This window comes from Passer domesticus, chromosome 9 (genome assembly GCF_036417665.1).
Source record: "Passer domesticus isolate bPasDom1 chromosome 9, bPasDom1.hap1, whole genome shotgun sequence".
Lineage (NCBI taxonomy): Eukaryota > Metazoa > Chordata > Aves > Passeriformes > Passeridae > Passer > Passer domesticus.
In genome coordinates this window covers 15493065-15510999 of record NC_087482.1, presented here as the reverse complement: position 1 = coordinate 15510999, position 17935 = coordinate 15493065, and the positions used below count along the sequence as shown (strand labels likewise).

Here is a 17935-nt window from a genome sequence, read left to right as displayed (position 1 = left end):
CTGGCCATGAGGTCACAAGCAGGCTCTGAGATCACAGAGGTGCCAGAGCCCCGTGGTTGCACAGCAGCACAAGGAGCCAGCAGTCAGTCCCTGAGCACAACTGTTGCGGCAGCAGCGGCGGTGGCAGCAGCGGTGCTGACATTGGGACAGCGGTGTCGGGACAGCGGTGGCAGCAAGAGCTGCGGGACTGGCAGAGGGCAAGGCACCATGGCCCTTGCTCTGCGCCTCCTACTCCTGCTGCTCCTGGCCGTGGCCCTGCCTGCCAGGGCTGCCCAGGCTGCTCCGCTGCAAGCGCGGGGAGCAGGTGAGCCGGCAGCCTGGCTGCCCTTTCCTGGGACAGCGCTCCCTGCTCCCTGGGAAGCACTGGGAATGGTTTTGCCCAGGGCTTTGGAGAGGGTTTCCCCTGTGGGAGGGAGAGAGGCCCTATGGGCCCTGGGCAGCTCTAGCCACGACTCCAGGGATGTTGCACAGGGCCTGCAAAGAGGGTGGAGGGTGGCCAGAGCCATTCCAGAGCTCCCCAGGCCCCTGTGCAGCTTTGGCCTTGTCCACTGACATCTGGCAGCCAAGGCCTTACCCGACCCCCTTGAAGTGCCCAGTTCTCTAAGGGAGAGGGGAATCCCAGCACACTATGGAAATTTTCTGATCTTTGCTCCCTTCTAGATTGGGATCGCGACATGGCTTATATAGAAAAGCTAGTGCATAACAGTTGGAAGACTCCAGAGCATGGTGGAGGCAAGTTCTTCATGTGTCTTTCCTGACAAAATAATTGGTGTCCAAGTGGCAAGGGCTCCCTCATGTGCCATTTCCCTTAACATAATCTCTGGATTTAAGGTATCTGGAAATCTGGCTATGCTCCTTTCTCGAACCATGAGTGATCTCACAGGATTGCAATCTGTGGGAGGAAGGAGCATTTAGCTGTCCATCTTCCTCCTGTGTGCAATGCCAGTGTGTCCTTCCGTGTGCTCTGTGCAGCCCGGCAGAAGAGCAGAGAGGGAAGGGGCCAGGCCCAGGGCTGTGCCCCGGGGCTGAGCCTTTGGCAGCTCCTTTGCCAGCCCCAAGGAGCCTCAGCTGCTCCTGCTGCCACTGCCAAGCCCTGGCCCTGCCCGTGGCTCGGGTTAGAGCTGCTGGCAGCTCCAGGGAGTCCTTTCTGCCACGACTGCCCCGCAAGGGGCTCCTTCCATCCCAGTGTGGGGCCACTCCAGGCATGAGGTCCTCATGCCCCTGCTCCTGAGTGGAAGGCAGAGCTGAGGGAGTGCCTTGGAGGGCATCAATCACCCAGGTGCCCTCACTGCCACTCAGGCCTGAAAGAGAAATGGAGCAATTTTCCATTAAGGTCCTGCAATGAAGAAGGAAGAGATGGCAGGCAAGAAGAAATTAGAAGCAGCCAAACATCTGGACGAGATGCTGAGTGTCCTGGAGAGACGCCGTGGTGGGTGCATTTCCCTCAGCCTACCCCTGTGTCTCAGCAGCCGGGGGCTTTGGCAGCACAGCGGGAAGGGATCCATGGCAGCCTCACTGCCCCGCTGCTGCTTTCACACCCTGCAGGGCTGTTTCCCAGCCTGGCTTGGCTGTAGCTTCTGCCCAGCCCCTGCAGGAAGGCATTTGGCATCTGCTGGCAGGCAACCCAAACTGCACCATGGGCCATGCCCACCCTGAGATCCTTTGCAATTTCCCAGTCTCTGAGCACACATGGAGGGGCAGCTCCATGGAGGAGGGAGGGCCCTGGCCCAGACCTAACAACTGGCCATCTTCCTGAGCATTATCCATGACTTCACAAGTACTGATTCCTGATGATGCCATCCTCCGCAATGCTGAATGGTTTAATCTGGTCCAGCTGTACTTTTTCCTTTCCACAGCAATGGAGAAAAAGTCTGTGCAGATGGCGCCATATCATACTGGAAGCAATGGCTCTGTGTCAGTCCCTGATGGAGGAAAGGAGGAGTTGCCAGACATGGGCAAAGGCATAGGAGGTAATTGCTGTGCTGGGCTCAGCCCTGGGCAGGGCTGTGTGGCAGCAGCTCTTCCCCCAGGGCCTGCCCATGGCTTCCAGGCCTCTGGAGCTGGTTCAGAGCCCCGGGGAAACGGGACTGGTGCAGCAACGTCCCTCGTGCTGCAGCTGCTGCGGAGCTGGCCCTGAGTGCCCAGAGGCCCAAGGCACAGGAGCAGCCCCGAGCGGGAGCCCTGCCGCCAGCCCAGGGCCAGAGCCAGCCCTGGCTCCCGAGTGAGCAGGGGCTGCGCTGGGTCCTGACAGGGTCTGAGCCTGTCCCCTGGGGCTGGGGGAGCTGTCACGGGGCAGGGAGGGCCAGGGCTGGCAGTGGCTGCTCAGGGATGGCTTTGGCCCGTGTCCCTGGCAGCAGCCACTGCCCAAGCAGCTGCGCTGCCCCCAGGCTCTCCTCCCGGCCTGCTGGGCTTTGATGGCTGGCACAGCCTGTGCCAAGGGCCGGCAAGGTGCCTGCAGGCCCCAGCTCTGGGGGAAACAGAGAACGTCCTGCCCGTATCCACCGTGCTGCCAGCTCAGCAGTGCAGCACAGCACGGGCTCACGCTCCCCATTGCTCCCACAGAAGTTCTTGGCAAGTCAGACACAAATGCCCCGGATCCACAGAACAACCGAAGAATTGTCTGCCCTCAGGACGTGCGCAGGTCCTGCATGATAGGCATGGTGGTGACACTGTTCACAGTGCCACTTTCCATGGTGCTGTGCTATGCTGGGTTCCGGTGGTGGAAGGAAAAGAAACAGTAAGTTGTTGCTGATCTCTCCCCTCCAGCTTCTTTAAATGCTGCTCATAGTGAAGGAACATTCCCAGAGAGGCTGCAGTGGAGCTATGGCCAGTCCATGCTTCTCCAAATAACTCTGCTGAGGGTTCTGCTGCTGCCCAGTGCTTCCATTGGCCTCTCTATTGCTGGGCCTTGTCCTGGGGGGCCCCGCTGGGGCTGCAGCCAGTGCTGGCTCCCACTGAGGCTGCCTGGCCAAGAGCAGCCCCAGGGGCACGGGGCAGAGGCAGAGGGAGGTGGGGAGGAGAAAGAGCAGGGCCGAGGTTGCCCTTGAAAGGCAGAGGCGCTCTGGGGCCCGCTCCTGGCCAGGGACCCTGCCCAGAGCCGTGCCCTGCTGGCCGGGGCCTTGAGGGGCAGCTGTCCAGCTGGGCCCAGCTGTGCCAGCAGCTCCAGCCGTGCTGGGGAGCCTTGCCAGCTCTGGGCCCTGCTGTGCACGAGGGTCCCTGTGTGCCACTGGCAGCTGGGTCCTCAGCCTCCTCCTCTCTCTGCAGTCGCGCTGCCGCAGCTCCAGCATCCCGGCCGAGAAGGCGTGACTCTCCCTGGCCCCCAGGGAGCCCAGAGAGCTTCGAGTTTGGCAGCTCTCAGACATGTCCTCAGCAGCAGCAGCCACAGCTGCCCAAGAAAGCAGACTACCAGCCCTCTGTGCCTCCCCCACGGCCCCCCATCCCGGCCGTGAAGCGGAAGCCTCCCGAGATCCCCCCACCTCCTCCCCTCCCCAGCCCACCGCCCTGGTCCAGCTAGGACTGGAACTGGGCCAGCCATGGCAGGGCGTGGGCCACCAACAGCTTGGGGCACCTGCTCTCCTTTACAAATAACACATGTTACCTATGAGCAACAACCAGAGTCAGTTTTCATACTCTTGGATCTTCAGCAGGAAGGGCTGAAGATTCTTCCCATACCCTGTCTCCTCGTTTGCCAATTTGATTGTCATACACTTGGCAGCTTGTTGCATCTCTTATAGACTTTATTTGCACTGCATGTTTCGCCCCTGCTACCGGGGAAAAAAAATGAAAAATACTTCAGTTCAGACTTACTTTTTAATGTGGTTGGGCCACTCACATTTTGAGCAATTAATTTTCCATGGTACTTCTTCCCTTTTCCTTCCTATCCATAGAAAGTTCATCTGGATGTAAAAATCAGCACAATTAGTGAGATTCAACTCAAAGCCCAGAAGGAAATCTAACACAAAATATAGTACACTCCCTGTGTACTGCACAACAAGAAATATTCAGAAGAAAATTCACTGGCAGCTGAGGCTCGTGGAACTCCCAGAATCCTGAGCCTGCAGAGGAGGCAGACAGCCCTGGCAGTGGCTGAGAGGACTTCTCCTCACAGACTCCTCTCAAAGTGTGTCCCTCCAGGAGGGGAAAGCTTCTAAACCTTTGCCTTACCTTCCTCCTGTGCTATAATGTTAGGCTCTTCCTGAGCTACAAACAGTTCTCCATTCCTCAACAAAGCTACGCAGGTTCTTGACTTATCTTAAAGAACAAAAGAAATGTGGTCAGAAATTTCTCATCAAAGCATGTTGGCATAGAAGCCCCACCATATGTGAGAAAATATTTCTTAGCATCAGTTCACTCAAAAGAAAGTCAGCCCTGAACTGAGCAGCGCTTTTAATGAACTTGAATTCTCTTTCCTCACATATCAGCCAGATTGGTTTGCTCCTTTTTTGTCCTAGAGAATATTAGAACAATTTGCTCTTGACAGGACTCCTTGGATGGCTCCCAAACTACTGGTGGATGCTCACCACGCCTTGCCTGGGCTGTTAATGCAGCCTGTTAGCAGCACCTGACTTTGCCACCCTGTTCAGACCTTGGGCACGGCTGGTGCCACGGTCCCCTCTGGTGCCACGGTCCCCTCTGGTGCCACGGTCCCTGCTGGCTCGTGGCATGTCCCTGCTGTTACAGGAGCCCTGCTCGTGCTGCTGCCTGCGTTCAACAGCGCCGGTCCTACTCCCCAGGCAAAGAGGGACTGAAGGCACTGCTTTGGGCAGCTCCTTTGAAGGAGTTTAACGCTTCCTCACCTCTATCCCAGACCTCTTAAAACCCACACAGCAACACCATAAAGTCACGTCATCTACACAGGTGAGGAGGTCTGAGCGAACAGAAGCTCAGCTTTCACGCACGTTGGGCTTTTAATTTAGTGCAAGCACCACTCACTCGTTCACAAGCGCTGCTTGTCAAAGCGGATTGTGCGATGTTGTTGTGCCGCTTGTGTTAAAGAGAAAGCAGAATGGAAGAAATGAGTTAAGAAAGGAGCAGCACACTTGGGGCGCAGGCTTGGCAGACAAGCGGAGCAGGGTGGCACCTGGCCGCTGTGCCGGAATCCCTTTTTGTGCCGGACAAAGGCGGACGCGGCTTGGCTGCGGGGCGAGCCAGGCGCTCGGGATGCTCGGGCAGCGCCGCGGGCCGGGTGGGCGTGATGGAGCCGCCTGAGGGCTGGGACCCCTACGCGCGGCCGGCCCGGCGCACGCAGTGGCTGGTCAGCGCCCTCGCCTACCACTACAGGCTGGACCGCGGCGTGGAGAACGAGATCGTTGTGCTGGCCACTGGCCTGGACCAGTACCTGCAGGAGATCTTCCACCACCTGGACTGCGCCGGGGCGGGCCGCATCCCCGGCGAGGACTTCCGCACGCTGTGCCAGGTGCTGGGGCTGGAGGAGGCGGCGGAGCCCGAGGAGTGCGCGGGGCTGTGGGACGGGCTCTCGGCAGAGCTCACCTTCCGCCAGTTCCACGCGCGGCTCTGCGGCCACTTCAGCTGCCGCTGGGCCGGGAGAGCGAGCACATCGAGACCCAGATCCGCCTGCGCAGCCCCCGCCGCCGCCGCGCTGACCCCGCCGGCAGCGGAGCCGCGGGCAGCGCCGAGCGGCGGCCGCCGGGGCCCTGCTCCCGAGAGTGCTACGAGGAGATCGTGGCGCTGGAGCAGGCCTGCCGCTTGTCTTTCCCCGACAAGAGAGGGGGGATCAGCAGGTTCCCCCTGGAACTCCATTGAATCCTAGCTGTCAATTGTTTTGGCGCAATATGAAACACAGGCAGCACACACGGGTCCCAGGGAAACTTTATTTGATGGTAAACTTCCTCTTTTCCTCTCCTGGGACCCCGATCAAGGGGCAAACAAAGACTTATATGTGGGGGAAGGTCAGGGAAAGGTGTAACTTTCAACAAATCAGGAGAGTTGGGAGTAAAAACCTAGGCGGGGATAACAATAGTGAACCAATAAAATTCCAAGGGAGGAAAAACGGTTTCAAAAAACAGCTAAAGTTTGGAGAAATAGAAACTAGAATCTAGCCGACAAAGTAATTGGGAAAAGGTGGAGACAAAGGAAAACAGCACCAAGGAAAACCACCAAACCACAAATCAAACCATAAACCTACTAATAAAACAAAAAGCACAATACAACACAGGCCAAGGACCGCCTCGCCAAGCTGGAGGAGGAGAACGGCAGCCTGCGGGAGCTGGTGGAGGACATGCGCGCCGCCCTGCAGAGCAGCGATGCGTGGTGCCTGGCACTGCAGGTGAGTCCGGGCTGCTTCTGCACTGGCCTCCCGGGCCGGCTCGGCTGGCCCCGAGGGCTTCAGGAGAGATGCTGCTCTCGGAGGGTCAGCGTTTATAACCCCTCCGCTGCCAGACTGAGACCCAAGTTGCTCGTTCATCCTTGGCAGTAACTTTTCAGCAAAGTTTAGTTATGGGGAGGCTTTAAGGAGAAATGTATGGCACCGGCGTACCATTAAATATTGTTGTGATGAGCACTCTGTTAGAAGTGTAGGGGAGTTCAGCTTTACAGACCCACGCGTACAATGCTGCTGCTTCTTCTACTACACGTGCAGTCAGGATGTGCCGATACCATATGCTGGGTGTGCACCGCTGCAGGGTTTTTCCTGAAGCGAGAAAGAACTTTTGGATTGCTACCTGCACAAGCACAAGCAGTGTCTCAGCCAGAAGTGCCTATGAGAAATACTAGAAGGCTGTTTTCTTCAGAGTGTGGTCACGAGAGTCCAGAGTTGGAGCCAGTTCTGCAGGTAGGCTGATGAATAGTCTGGGGCTCCTCTGCAGAGCCCCATTATTCCAGGGCTGGTTTCTGCTGGTTCTGCTGTTCTGGCACGACTGACACACATACACACTTAACAGCAGTTAAATTCCGCTGGCATGAAATAGCGTGGAACAGGCAGAGCAGGGAAGGGCAGCATGGAGCCATTGTTCTGGCAGGTCTGGCCAGGTGTGATTTGGTACTAACACAGCACTCACAGAACTCTGCTCCACCTGTGACACTTCCACTTGCAGTAGATGACTGTTGTCTTCACAATGTCCAGCAAGGCAGGTCGGCACTTCTACCATTTTCATCTGAAAATAGGAAAGGAAATCAGCAGCAAACACCAAGTTGTTGAGAGCTTTGTAACAAGCTGGCTCCGAGCTAAAGCTCACAGTGAGATTAATTTGACCAAGATAGAAAATGAGGGGAGTTGCCATTCTAATTAAACTGTGTCCTTGGCCCACGGATGAAGTAATGCACAGACACAGGTGGTGGAGCGGGATAGCCTGGGAAAGTGGTGATAGTTATACCAAAACCATCACGTAGTTAGCTGATCGCTAGTTAGCCAATGGTGAGCTGGGATTTTGCACTATGCATGAGCTAATTAAAGGGTGTATAATAATCGGTGATTCGGGAATAAAGACGAGACTTGTCGATCATCATATGGTGAGCGAGTCTTCCTTCTCCATCACCAAGTCACCAGTCAGAGGTCCCAGGAAGAATGAAAACGACAAAGAGGAGAGCTCCAGAACACCCCCAGCTGCTCCCTGCTCTTTTCTCATGAACACAACTTCATTGGAAATATCTTTTTCAGAAGACTACTTAACTCCTGAGTAGACACCACAGTAATGACATTAAAGCTATACAGAAACTTGTGCAATAACATGATAGTGTGTAGTTTGAAAATTAAATGCATAGCTAGGTATTAAAAAATACTTTCCAGAGATTGTTTTCTTGTCTCTGTATCTGGCAGAGGTCAAGTAGCTTTAGTTGCTGATCAACTCTATGTGATTAAAACAAAACAAAACAAAACAAAACAAAAACAAAGCACAGTCCAGCCACTTTCAGTCTTCAGTAAACCCCATCAATTTCTCCCTGCTTTGTGCTCCTGGTCATTACAGGTGGGACTGCGGAAGAGCCGTGCCAGCCATAGAGAAGAAGGATCCTGCTTCACAGGGAGGAAGAGAGCGTTAACACAGAAGCACTCCCAGTCCAAGTATCTCCAAAGTGTCCTGGAGGAGATGGAGCTCATCCGGAGCTCCGGGGATGGGGAGGTTGAAGAAGCCATCCTGTTCAGTCAGGAGCTGGAGAAGGAGCTGGAGAGCTCTCAGGAAGCTCTGGTCAGCCTGGAAGATTGCAACCGTCACCTGAAGAGGGAGCAGGCAGAGATGAGGAGGAAGGTGGAAGAGGCCAGACAGGCTGTCCTGAACAGTCTTGGCAAAGTGAAGGAGCTGGAAGTGAGAGCTAACGAGGTGACACATCTGCAAATACACATCCAGCAGCTGGAATCACAACTGCAGCACTACAGGTAGGTTGGAGTCTGACAAAAAGTGCCTATAAAATCACTGGCTTGGGGCACAAGTGACTTTGAGAATCTCTGGCTGGGGCTTATTAGATGTCTCCAAAACACCTTGTGAAATCTGGCCAGAGGGAAATGAGAAGCTGCTCATGCATTTTCTTGGTAGGGGTCTTTAGGAGATGTGGGAGTCTTCCAGGCAAAAGTCAGGGTGCAGATCTACAGAGAGCTGAAGTTACTCTTCAGACACACAACGACAGAACTCAGCATGGTAATGCTTCAAGAAAGCCTCAAAACAAATTGCTTACAGTCCTTCAGAAACCATTTCCAGCACACTTACTTTTTTTGCTGCCTTTCCTGGTCCTTAGGTCCCATCCCAAGCCAGCTGTAATCAGATGGCTGAGTCTCCATTTCATATAAAAGCTCTTCAGCTTGTCCTAGGAATTGGGGAAAAGCACACAAGGACAACTTCTGGCCAGTGGTTTGAAACTTGCTGTGACTTCATTGCTTCTTCACTGACAGAACAGGTGATAGAGGAGAGAAGCTGAAACGTTCCTAAACCCACAAGAAAATAGAGTGGGAATCTGAAAGAAAAACCACTAGCCAACTAAACCCCACTTTTGCCACAGCATAAATAAATGCTTGCAGAAGTCAGAAAGTTGGTCACAAATGTAATAGTCCACTGCTCTTGTTGCTTTTGTTGAGGGGAAGAGATGGGTTGGCTGAGGCGGGGAGAGGGAGGGACAGCTGGGAACCCACAGGGTTCTGTCACTTGGCAAGAGTGTCACTTGTCCTGTTGCTTAAGTCTGGCTGGGTTTCAGTTGCTGTTACCCGCCCTGTTGAAGTCTGGCTGCGTTTCAGTCACCACTCCAGTGAACAGTTTTCCCCCTTGCCAGGTGCCACACAGAGTTTGTGAGCAGGGTCTGGATTTGGCCAGAACTAATGCTGCAAGGTAGGGCTGGAGAGGAATGGGGGGGATTTGGGTGTTCTGCAGGAAGCACTGCCAATTGGAGATATCTCTCCTGAGAATTCACCTTAACTGGCTTGGTGAGCCACAGGTTTCCTCCAGCTAAAGTCCACTTTCTTCCAGAGAGGATCATATTCAAGAAAGAGTCCAACCTGTAAGCTTTACACACTGCTCATGTTTATAGTTTCATATTTATCAAGGAAATGCTTTCTCCTTTTAGGCTCAGATTTTAAAAGCTCTTTTAGCATCTAAATCCCTCTTCTAGACCTTCATCTGAGACCTACTTGCTATCACTTAGATCTGAAATCCCAGCCATGACCTGAAGTTATAATCCCTAATGCAGGAAACAAGAGTTTGCATTTAGTCAAGTGTTTAAGTACCTGCAAGTGATTAAATGTTGTCCTGAATTGGAGTGTGTAATTATAATCACCTATTCCTGATTTCATATTCCAGACTCATATTCCTGCAATCTGTATGACTTAAACATGAACTTCTTCTGAGAGCACAAGTTCCTGTGCCAGGGTTTGAACTGCCCCTGTCATGTCACTGGGTTCCTAAACCAGCCTAGTTGACCAAATAGTTCATAGTTCTTTTCTTCAGGTGCCCATCCTGATCTTCCTACTCTGATGAGTGCCAGGTTTGTGTCTGGACTATCTTTCAGCTTTTACTTTTTAATCCCTGTCAAGTTAGTGAGTCAGCTCAACTTTAAAGGTACATTTCAATAAATTCCTTCCTGAAAAGCTTGAGTTCAGTTCATTTCAGTGCAAAAGACATCACAAGAAATTGTATACTTACCATTGGTGTTGTATCAAGAGTGTGTAGTTGCCAGTGCCTGATGACAGGAGAGTTTAGGAAGTCAGGCAAGTCCCATTTTTATGCAGTGCCCAGGGATTTATTCTCACAGGACAAATCATTGGTCACTATTCCCTGAACTCCCTTTTTCCCCCGCTTTAAGTTCTGCTGCAGCACAAGGTGACATCTTCCATGTTCTAATGGAATCCTATGATTTTTAAGTGTTGTTTCTAAAAATACCACACATTAAAATATTACTACAGTACAAATGTCACATCTACTGCTTCTTTCACCCATTGAGCCATTTGCCCTGTCAGAAAAGGAAACTGGATTGGTTTGACATGAATTGTTCTTGCCAAATATGAGTTGGCTTTGTTTTCTGTACTAGATTGGAGGTGGCTTAGAAATCAATTACTTAATAAAGTGTCCATATTCTTTTTCTCTGTAAGAGCATTGGAGGTGTCTTGGTGGGAAAAGACAGCTTTTGCTAAGGAAGGCAGGAGCCTTCCATGAAATGGACAATGTCAACCCCCTCCCTTCAAATTGCTGTAATTTTGAAATTAAAAAGTTCTCAGTTAAAGATATGGGAATAGGAATAACAGTTCTTTACTAGGAAAACTGAAAATACAAATGCAACAGTACAAACAAAAAAAACCCAAAACCCACAGCCAGAGTCAGAGCAGGACCTGACACCCTGTGGGTCAGTGTAGCAGGCCCAGGGCCTGCACGGCCTCCTTGGCGGTCAGACGCCTGAGCTAGGAAATGCCAGGTCAGCATGACTGGACCCTAGCAGCCCCTCTCTTCCGCCTTTCCGACCCTGCTTATCTCTCTGTAAGCCCATAGGTCACTTTCCCCTGACCCTTTCTATTGGACAGTTTTCAAAACCCCTGTAGGGTATAAAACCCCCCGATTCTGCCCGGTTCGGCAGAAGAGCTGTCACTGGGAACCTTCGTGGCACACCTGCATAAAGAATCCTGTGGAACCTCACACGGCCTTCTCCTCTCTCTCCCTGCGTCTGCTGCTGCAGCACCTAGCAAGCCACGAGCTGACATCACTGAGCTGATAATCACTAAGAGCTCCAATCACTATAGCTTGCCTAGGCTGCTTGAGCCTCCACTGAGTTATCCTGGCTCCGGCACCCTGCTGGGCATCAGCCTGGCGGGAAACTGCCCTGATAAACTGGCACCCGAACTGAGTGCTGGACCTGGCATTTCAGAGGAGCAGCATTTCTTCTTGAAATTGTCACTGCCTTTGCTCACCAGACGTCCTGGAAGAAGAAGCCCTCCATTTTAGCAGGACTCTTCTGAAAGGCTGTCAGTCGACCCACAAACCGCTGACATCTGGGCACAAAAAGTGCTCGAGGAGACTGATTCAGCAGACTACCTGCTGGCAGACCTTTGACCCACATCTGGCTGAAGAAGTGTAAGTTTTAAAACAGCCTTTCTTGCACGCAAAAAACTTTTTCCTTGGGTCCTTTTTTTGTTTGTTTTTTTTTTCTCTTTTTTTCTGCTGGCAGGGAACGGGAACATGGGATCGAAGCTCAGTATGTTAAAACAATCCCAGAACGAGAGAGATTTATATTTACTAATCCTAGAAATCCTATCTTCTAACAACTTTTCTTTTTCTAAAGGTAACCTTTCAAAAACTAACCTGAAAAAATTTATAAAATGGATTCTTTCCCACTTTCCAGATACTAACACACACACTACCACTTTAGACTCCTTTTGGGATACAATTGGGACCACGATATATAAGTTTCAAACTAACCAAGATTTTTCTGTAACTCAGTTTATCCCTATATTTCACATTATAACCAAAGCCATAGAAACAACTAACAAAAGACCTGTAACTTTAGTGCGAGCCTTTTATGAACAAAGTGCTAACTTATCTGTTTCACCAGAACCCTTTCCATCAAATGCTAATCATGCTGATAACATTCCTTCACCCTCCACTCTTCCCCTGGTTCCTAGTGTCCTGCCGTCCCCCCCTCCCCTTGTGCTGCCTCCCCCACCCCTGCCGTGCCCGAGGCTCCTGCCTGTGTCCCCCCCTCCCCCTTGGACGTGAATTCCACTGTGCAGCCCGCGGCATCCTGTGAGCGACCTTGCTCTGCGTTATCTCCGAGTGCAACTGCGCCTGTTTCCGTTTTGGCTCAGAGAATTACTGCCTTTCCAGTAGATTATAAAAAGGAAAAAAGGGGCGGTGCTACTACTAGAAAGACATGGGAACCTATTACAAATAAAGAACTTGTACAAAAGAACATGGTAGAAGTTCACATATTTTTAGAAATTCCCTAGAATCTACGTTCTCAGCACATGTTCTGGTACCCCGCGATATTAAAAATATTGCCCAGTGCCTCCTTTCTCCCGCCGAGTACATGCTTTGGGAAAGGCATTGGAAAAAGCAATTAAAAACATTATCAGATAACTACACTGCAGATGCTGATAAGTCAAACTTTACACTCGAACAGCTGGCTGGTGAAGGGGATTTGCAGAAACCCTCTCACCAAGCTGATACCTTACCTAAGACGACACTACAAGACATGGTTATTGCAGCAGAAACCTCCTTACTTCTTACCCCTGATGACTCTATTTCTACCCAACACTTTTCTAGTATTAAACAAGGAATAGATGAAAGCTTTATCAAATTTGTGGATAGAATTAAGGATGCTCTGGAAAAACAGATAGAGAGCACAGAGGCAAGGAAAGAACTGTTGTGTAAGCTTGCCATGAGTAATTCAAATGAAAAATGTAAAGCAATTCTGAGAGTCTTACCCTTAGACACAGAACCTACCATAGAGCAAATGCTGGAAAGCTGCACACGCCACTTGTCCACTGAAGACACAGTGGCCCAAGCAGTTACTAAGGGTGTTGCAGAAGGAGTTTCTGGTGCATATGCAATAATAGCTTCTAAAGACGAGGTCCGCTGCTACCACTGCGGAGACTTTGGACATTTTATAAAGGACTGTCCAGAGAGGTCACCTCCCAGGTACCCTCGCAATTTCTACCAAAGGTCCCAGAATCAGCAGTACTATCAGCCGTGTCCGGGAAACTTCCAGTGGAGCGTGGTGGGGCCCCAGGCAAGGACACCAAATCAAAGGCCATCCAGAGCCAGTCACGCACCATCCCAGGAGATTCCAGACCACATGAGGAGGACCCAACACACAGAGCAATACCGAGGGGAACCTGCCAGCTACTGGTAACTGCACTGTCCATTGACTTTAAAAATGACAATGTTTATCGTGTTCCCACAGGCAAACGTGGGCCAAAAGGTGGTCCTTCTAACATCCTAATTATAGGTGATACTCTCCGTAGCCCAAAGGAAATATTTGTTGTTCCAGAAGTACAAACAGTGTACTCGGGACAAGAAATCTCTGTCCAGATGTACTGCACAGACTTACCATTTTTTCTTCCAAAGGGTACTCCGTTTGCACAAGCCTTTTTACTCCCTAAGAATCACAGGGAACAGCTTCCTCTCAACCCCACAGCAATGTGGACACAAGCTGTGGGACCGAGTAAGCCTGTCATCGAGTGCGGTCTTACCTGCAGAGGAGAGAAGTTCCACCTACCAGGGATGCTGGACACCGGTGCAGACGTGACCATCATTGCTCGCTCAGAATGGCCAGCTCACTGGGAGCTACAACCTGTGGCAGGCATGATCACAGGGATCGGTGGAGCTACAGTTTCCATGCGGAGCAAGAACAACATCCTTGTCGAAGGGCCTGAAGGCAAGTTGGCAACCATCCGCCCATTGGTGGTAAGGGCCCCCCTCACCTTGTACGGACGGGACATTTTATGTCAGTGGGGTGCTTCCCTATGTATATTCCCAGTCCGGATTTCTAACTGGGACCACTGAGGAGCGCGCACTGCCAGACACTCCTCGTCTCACCTGGAAATGCCATAACCCAATCTGGATCGAGCAGTGGCCCCTCTCAAAAGTCAAACTGCGTGCACTGCATGCCCTTGTGGATGAACAGCTCACCAAAGGCCACATCGTAGAGACCACCAGCCCTTGGAATTCTCCAGTCTTCGTACTACAAAAGCCTGGCATGGACAGGTGGAGGCTCCTCCACAATCTTTGCAAAATCAACGAGGTCATCGAGGACATGGGTCACCTCCAGCCTGGCCTGCCCTCACCATCGATGCTGCCTAGAGACTGGACACTTGCTATCATTGATATTAAAGACTGTTTCTTCAGCATCCCGCTGCATCCCCAGGACGCCCACGGTTTGCCTTCTCCGTCCCCTCTCTTAACAGAGAGGCTCCACTCAAAAGATATCATTGCCTTTTTCTTCCTATAGGTCTCAAGTGCAGTCCCACTCTATGCCAGTGGTATGTTGCTCACATCCTGTCTCCTGTTCGGAACCTATTCCCAGATGCAATCATCCATCACTATATGGACGATATCCTGGTCTGTGCACCAGAAAAAACGTACTTGGACAAAGCAGTTAAAAGGACTATTGAAACCATAGAAAAGGCAGGATTCGAGATCCGTGAGGACAAAATACAGTACACCAACCCATGGACTTACCTTGGACTCCAGATCCGGGAAAGGACCATCGTACCCCAGCAGCTCGCCATCCGAGACGACCCAAAAACCCTGAGAGACTTACACAGTCTGTGCGGATCCATCAGCTGGGTACGTCCACTGCTAGGAATTACAACAGAGGACCTCGCTCCACTGTTCAACCTTCTTCGGGGCAAGGAGGATCTGGACTCTCCATGCACTCTTATAGCAGAGGCCCGAGATGCCGTCACCAAGGTCCAAGAAGCCCTGTCTTCACTCAAAACCCATCGCTTTGAGCCCAGCCTGCCTTTCCAGTTCGTCATTCTGGGAAAAGCACCTTGGTTCTATGGACTGATCTTCCAATGGGACACTCAACTTCGAGACCCTTTACTAATACTGGAATGGATCTTTACAAATAACCAACCCACAAAGACAATTACCACCTTCCAAGAAATTATGGCACATTTAAAAAAAAAGCTACAATTTGCCTCCGCTCCCCTGCAGGGTGTGAGTTCACATGCATATATTTGCCAGTGACCACTGGGGACGTGGAACATTTGCTCCAGACCAATGAAAATCTCCAGTATGCCTTAGACAGCTATACAGGCCAAATTTCAGTACATATCCCAAAACATAAGCTTTTTAATAGTGATGTAACATTTCATCTGACCCCAAAATTAATCCAAAGTAGAACACCTCTCAAAGCTCTAACCATCTTTACAGATGGCTCAGGGTCATCCCACAAGTCAGTAATGACATGGAAAGACCCTAAGACCCAAAACTGGGAATCTGACACGGAAATAGTGGAGCGATCTCCACAGATTGGAGAATTAGCAGCTGTTATCAGAGCCTTTGAGAAATTCAAAAACGAACCTTTTAATCTGGTCACATAAGATTCAGCTTATGTTGCTGGCATAGCTATGAGAGCAGAACATGCTCTTCTCAAAGAGGTTTCCAATCCAAAGTTATAACAATTGATTTCTACATTAACACGCTTAATTTCCCACAGAAAACAACCTTACCATATAATGCACATGAGGTCACACACTGACCTCCCAGGTTTCATTACAGAAGGGAACAGGAAAGCAGACACCTTAGCCATGGCAATAGAGACTGCTAATGTCCCTAACATCTGTGCCCAGGCAAAGTTGTCACATGCGTTTTTTCATCAAAATGTGCCTGCCCTTATGAGAATGTTCAAGCATTCAAAAGATCAAGCAGGAGCTACTGTTGCCATGTGCCCGAACTGTAAAAACTACCAGATACCATCTATGGGGACGGGAGTCAATCCCAGAGGTTTAAACAGCTGCCAGCTGTGGCAGACAGATGTAACCCACTTTGCACCTTTTGGAAAGTCAAAATACTTGCATGTATCGGTCGATACATTTTCAGGAGCAGTACTTGGATCAACACAACCAGGAAAAACTGCGCAGCACACCATAAAACATTTTTTCCTGGCCTTTGCTACCCTGGGAGTACCAAAGGAGATCAAAACAGACAATGGACCTGCCTATACCTCTCACAAGTTGAAAGAGTTCTTCAGTGACTGGGGAATAGAACATAAGACAAGTATACCTGCAAACCCCACAAGACAATCCATCATAGAAAGGACGCATCAAACCCTCAAAAGAGTCCTCAATCAGCAATAGAGAGAAACAAAAATCATTTCTCCAGTTGAAAGACTTTGCAAGGCTCTCTATGTCATCAGCTTCTTGAACTGTACAACATCAGAGCCTGATCCACCAATAACTGACCACTTTGCACATACCACCCCAGCAAAGCTCACTGAGAAACCACCTGTGCTCCTGAGTGGGAGGCAGAGCTGAGGGAGTGCCTTGGAGGGCACCAGTCACCCAGGTGCCCTCACTGCCACTCAGGCCTGAAGGAGAAATTGAATCACTTTCCATTAAGGTCCTCCTTGATGGAAGAACCAAGACACAGGAGATGGAAGAACCAAGACACAGGAGACAGCAAGTCTCTGGAGGCAGCCAAATCTCTGCACAAGATGCTGAGTGATCTGGAGAGGTGCCATGGTGAGTGCATTTCCCTCATGCTTCCCCTGGGACTCAGCAGCTGGGGGCTTTGGCTGCACATCTGGACACGCCGTGCCCGGCACAGCGGGAAGGGATCCATGGCAGCCTCGCTGCCCCGCTGCTGCTTTCACGCCCTGCAGGGCTGTTTCCCAGCCTGGCCTGGCTGCAGCTTCTGCCCAGCCTCTGCAGGAAGGCATTTGGCATCTGCCACCAGGGAGCCCAAACTGCACCATGGGCTATGCCCACCCTGAGATCCCCTGCAATTTCCCAGTCTCCAGGCAGATCACGAGAGGTGGTGGTTTGGAGAAGGGAGGGGCCTGTCCAATCCCAAAAGCTCATCTGATTTCCTCATCCTTGTCCATGACTTTCACCAGTGTTAGCTTCTGAAGACGACACCTCCCCATGGGGAACTGTCCCATCTGATCCATCTGTCCCTTTTCTTTCTCCAGCGATGACCCAAAAGCTGGCAGAGAAGGTGGCTGTTCCAGGATGAAGCAGCGGCTAAGTGGCAGCCTCTTCTGCAGGAGAACAGGCAGTTCCAGGCACTGGCACAGCAGGTGATTGCTCCAGTGTCTCTTGAGAGGGCCTGAGCCTGTCCCCTGGGGCTGGGGGAGCTGTCACGGGGTAGGGAGGGCCAGGGGTGGCAGTGGCTGCTCAGGGCTGGCTTTGGCCCGTGTCCCTGGGCCTCGGAAGGTGTTGCTATTTTTGGAACCCTCTGTTTGCATGGGATAAGGGCAAGTTTGGCTATCTGTTTCTGCCAGGAAATTATTTGAAGAGCTCATCCAAGCCTTTACTCAGAGCTTCTCCATTGCAGTTCATGTTGTAATAAATAGGTGTGATTCCTGCTGATAAAATTGTAAAGTAATTAATATTGATATAATAATTAATACTTGGAAACAGTAGAACAGTTAGAAGGTGTAATGCCAAGGAAGAAAGGGAGAGGAGGGGCTCCCCCCCTTCTCCTGCAGATGTTCAGAACAGGAAGAAGAAAGAGATAAGTATTACTGAATTTAGTTGGAAGAGAGGAAAGTTTGGTTGGACATCCAGGAAAATGTTAATTATAGGAGATTTATTGCTTTGATGCTAGAACATAGTATTGGCTTGTATGATATTAGCTTTGACTTACATTATACCAGCTTGTTGCGCATGTGTAATCCAAAAGGTGAACCAAAGGACATCGAGGAAGAGGAGAGGCCTTCATCAGAGATGACCCCAAAGAACAGTGCAACCACCTAAAAAACGGTGGAGCATGCGTGGTAAAAGTGATAATGAAGGTGGAGATACAAGTGTGACAAATTGAAAATGGGAGGAGATGGTGATGAT

General features: G+C 50.9%; 1 protein-coding gene and 1 pseudogene across 1 annotated transcript; both read left to right on the top strand.

Annotated features, from left to right (window-relative positions):
• The first annotated feature begins 260 nt into the window (after positions 1-260).
• LOC135308297 (actin-binding protein WASF2-like) lies at positions 261-3514 on the top strand. The gene is made up of 6 exons (XM_064433238.1): positions 261-304; positions 661-732; positions 1334-1429; positions 1857-1970; positions 2563-2737; positions 3265-3514. Exons 2-6 carry the CDS (start codon positions 675-677, stop codon positions 3512-3514), a joined length of 693 nt encoding a protein of 230 aa, XP_064289308.1. The 5' UTR covers positions 261-304; positions 661-674.
• A 1644-nt stretch (positions 3515-5158) lies between these two features.
• Positions 5159-9066, top strand: LOC135307223 (EF-hand and coiled-coil domain-containing protein 1-like; annotated as a pseudogene).
• Positions 9067-17935: the final 8869 nt, after the last annotated feature.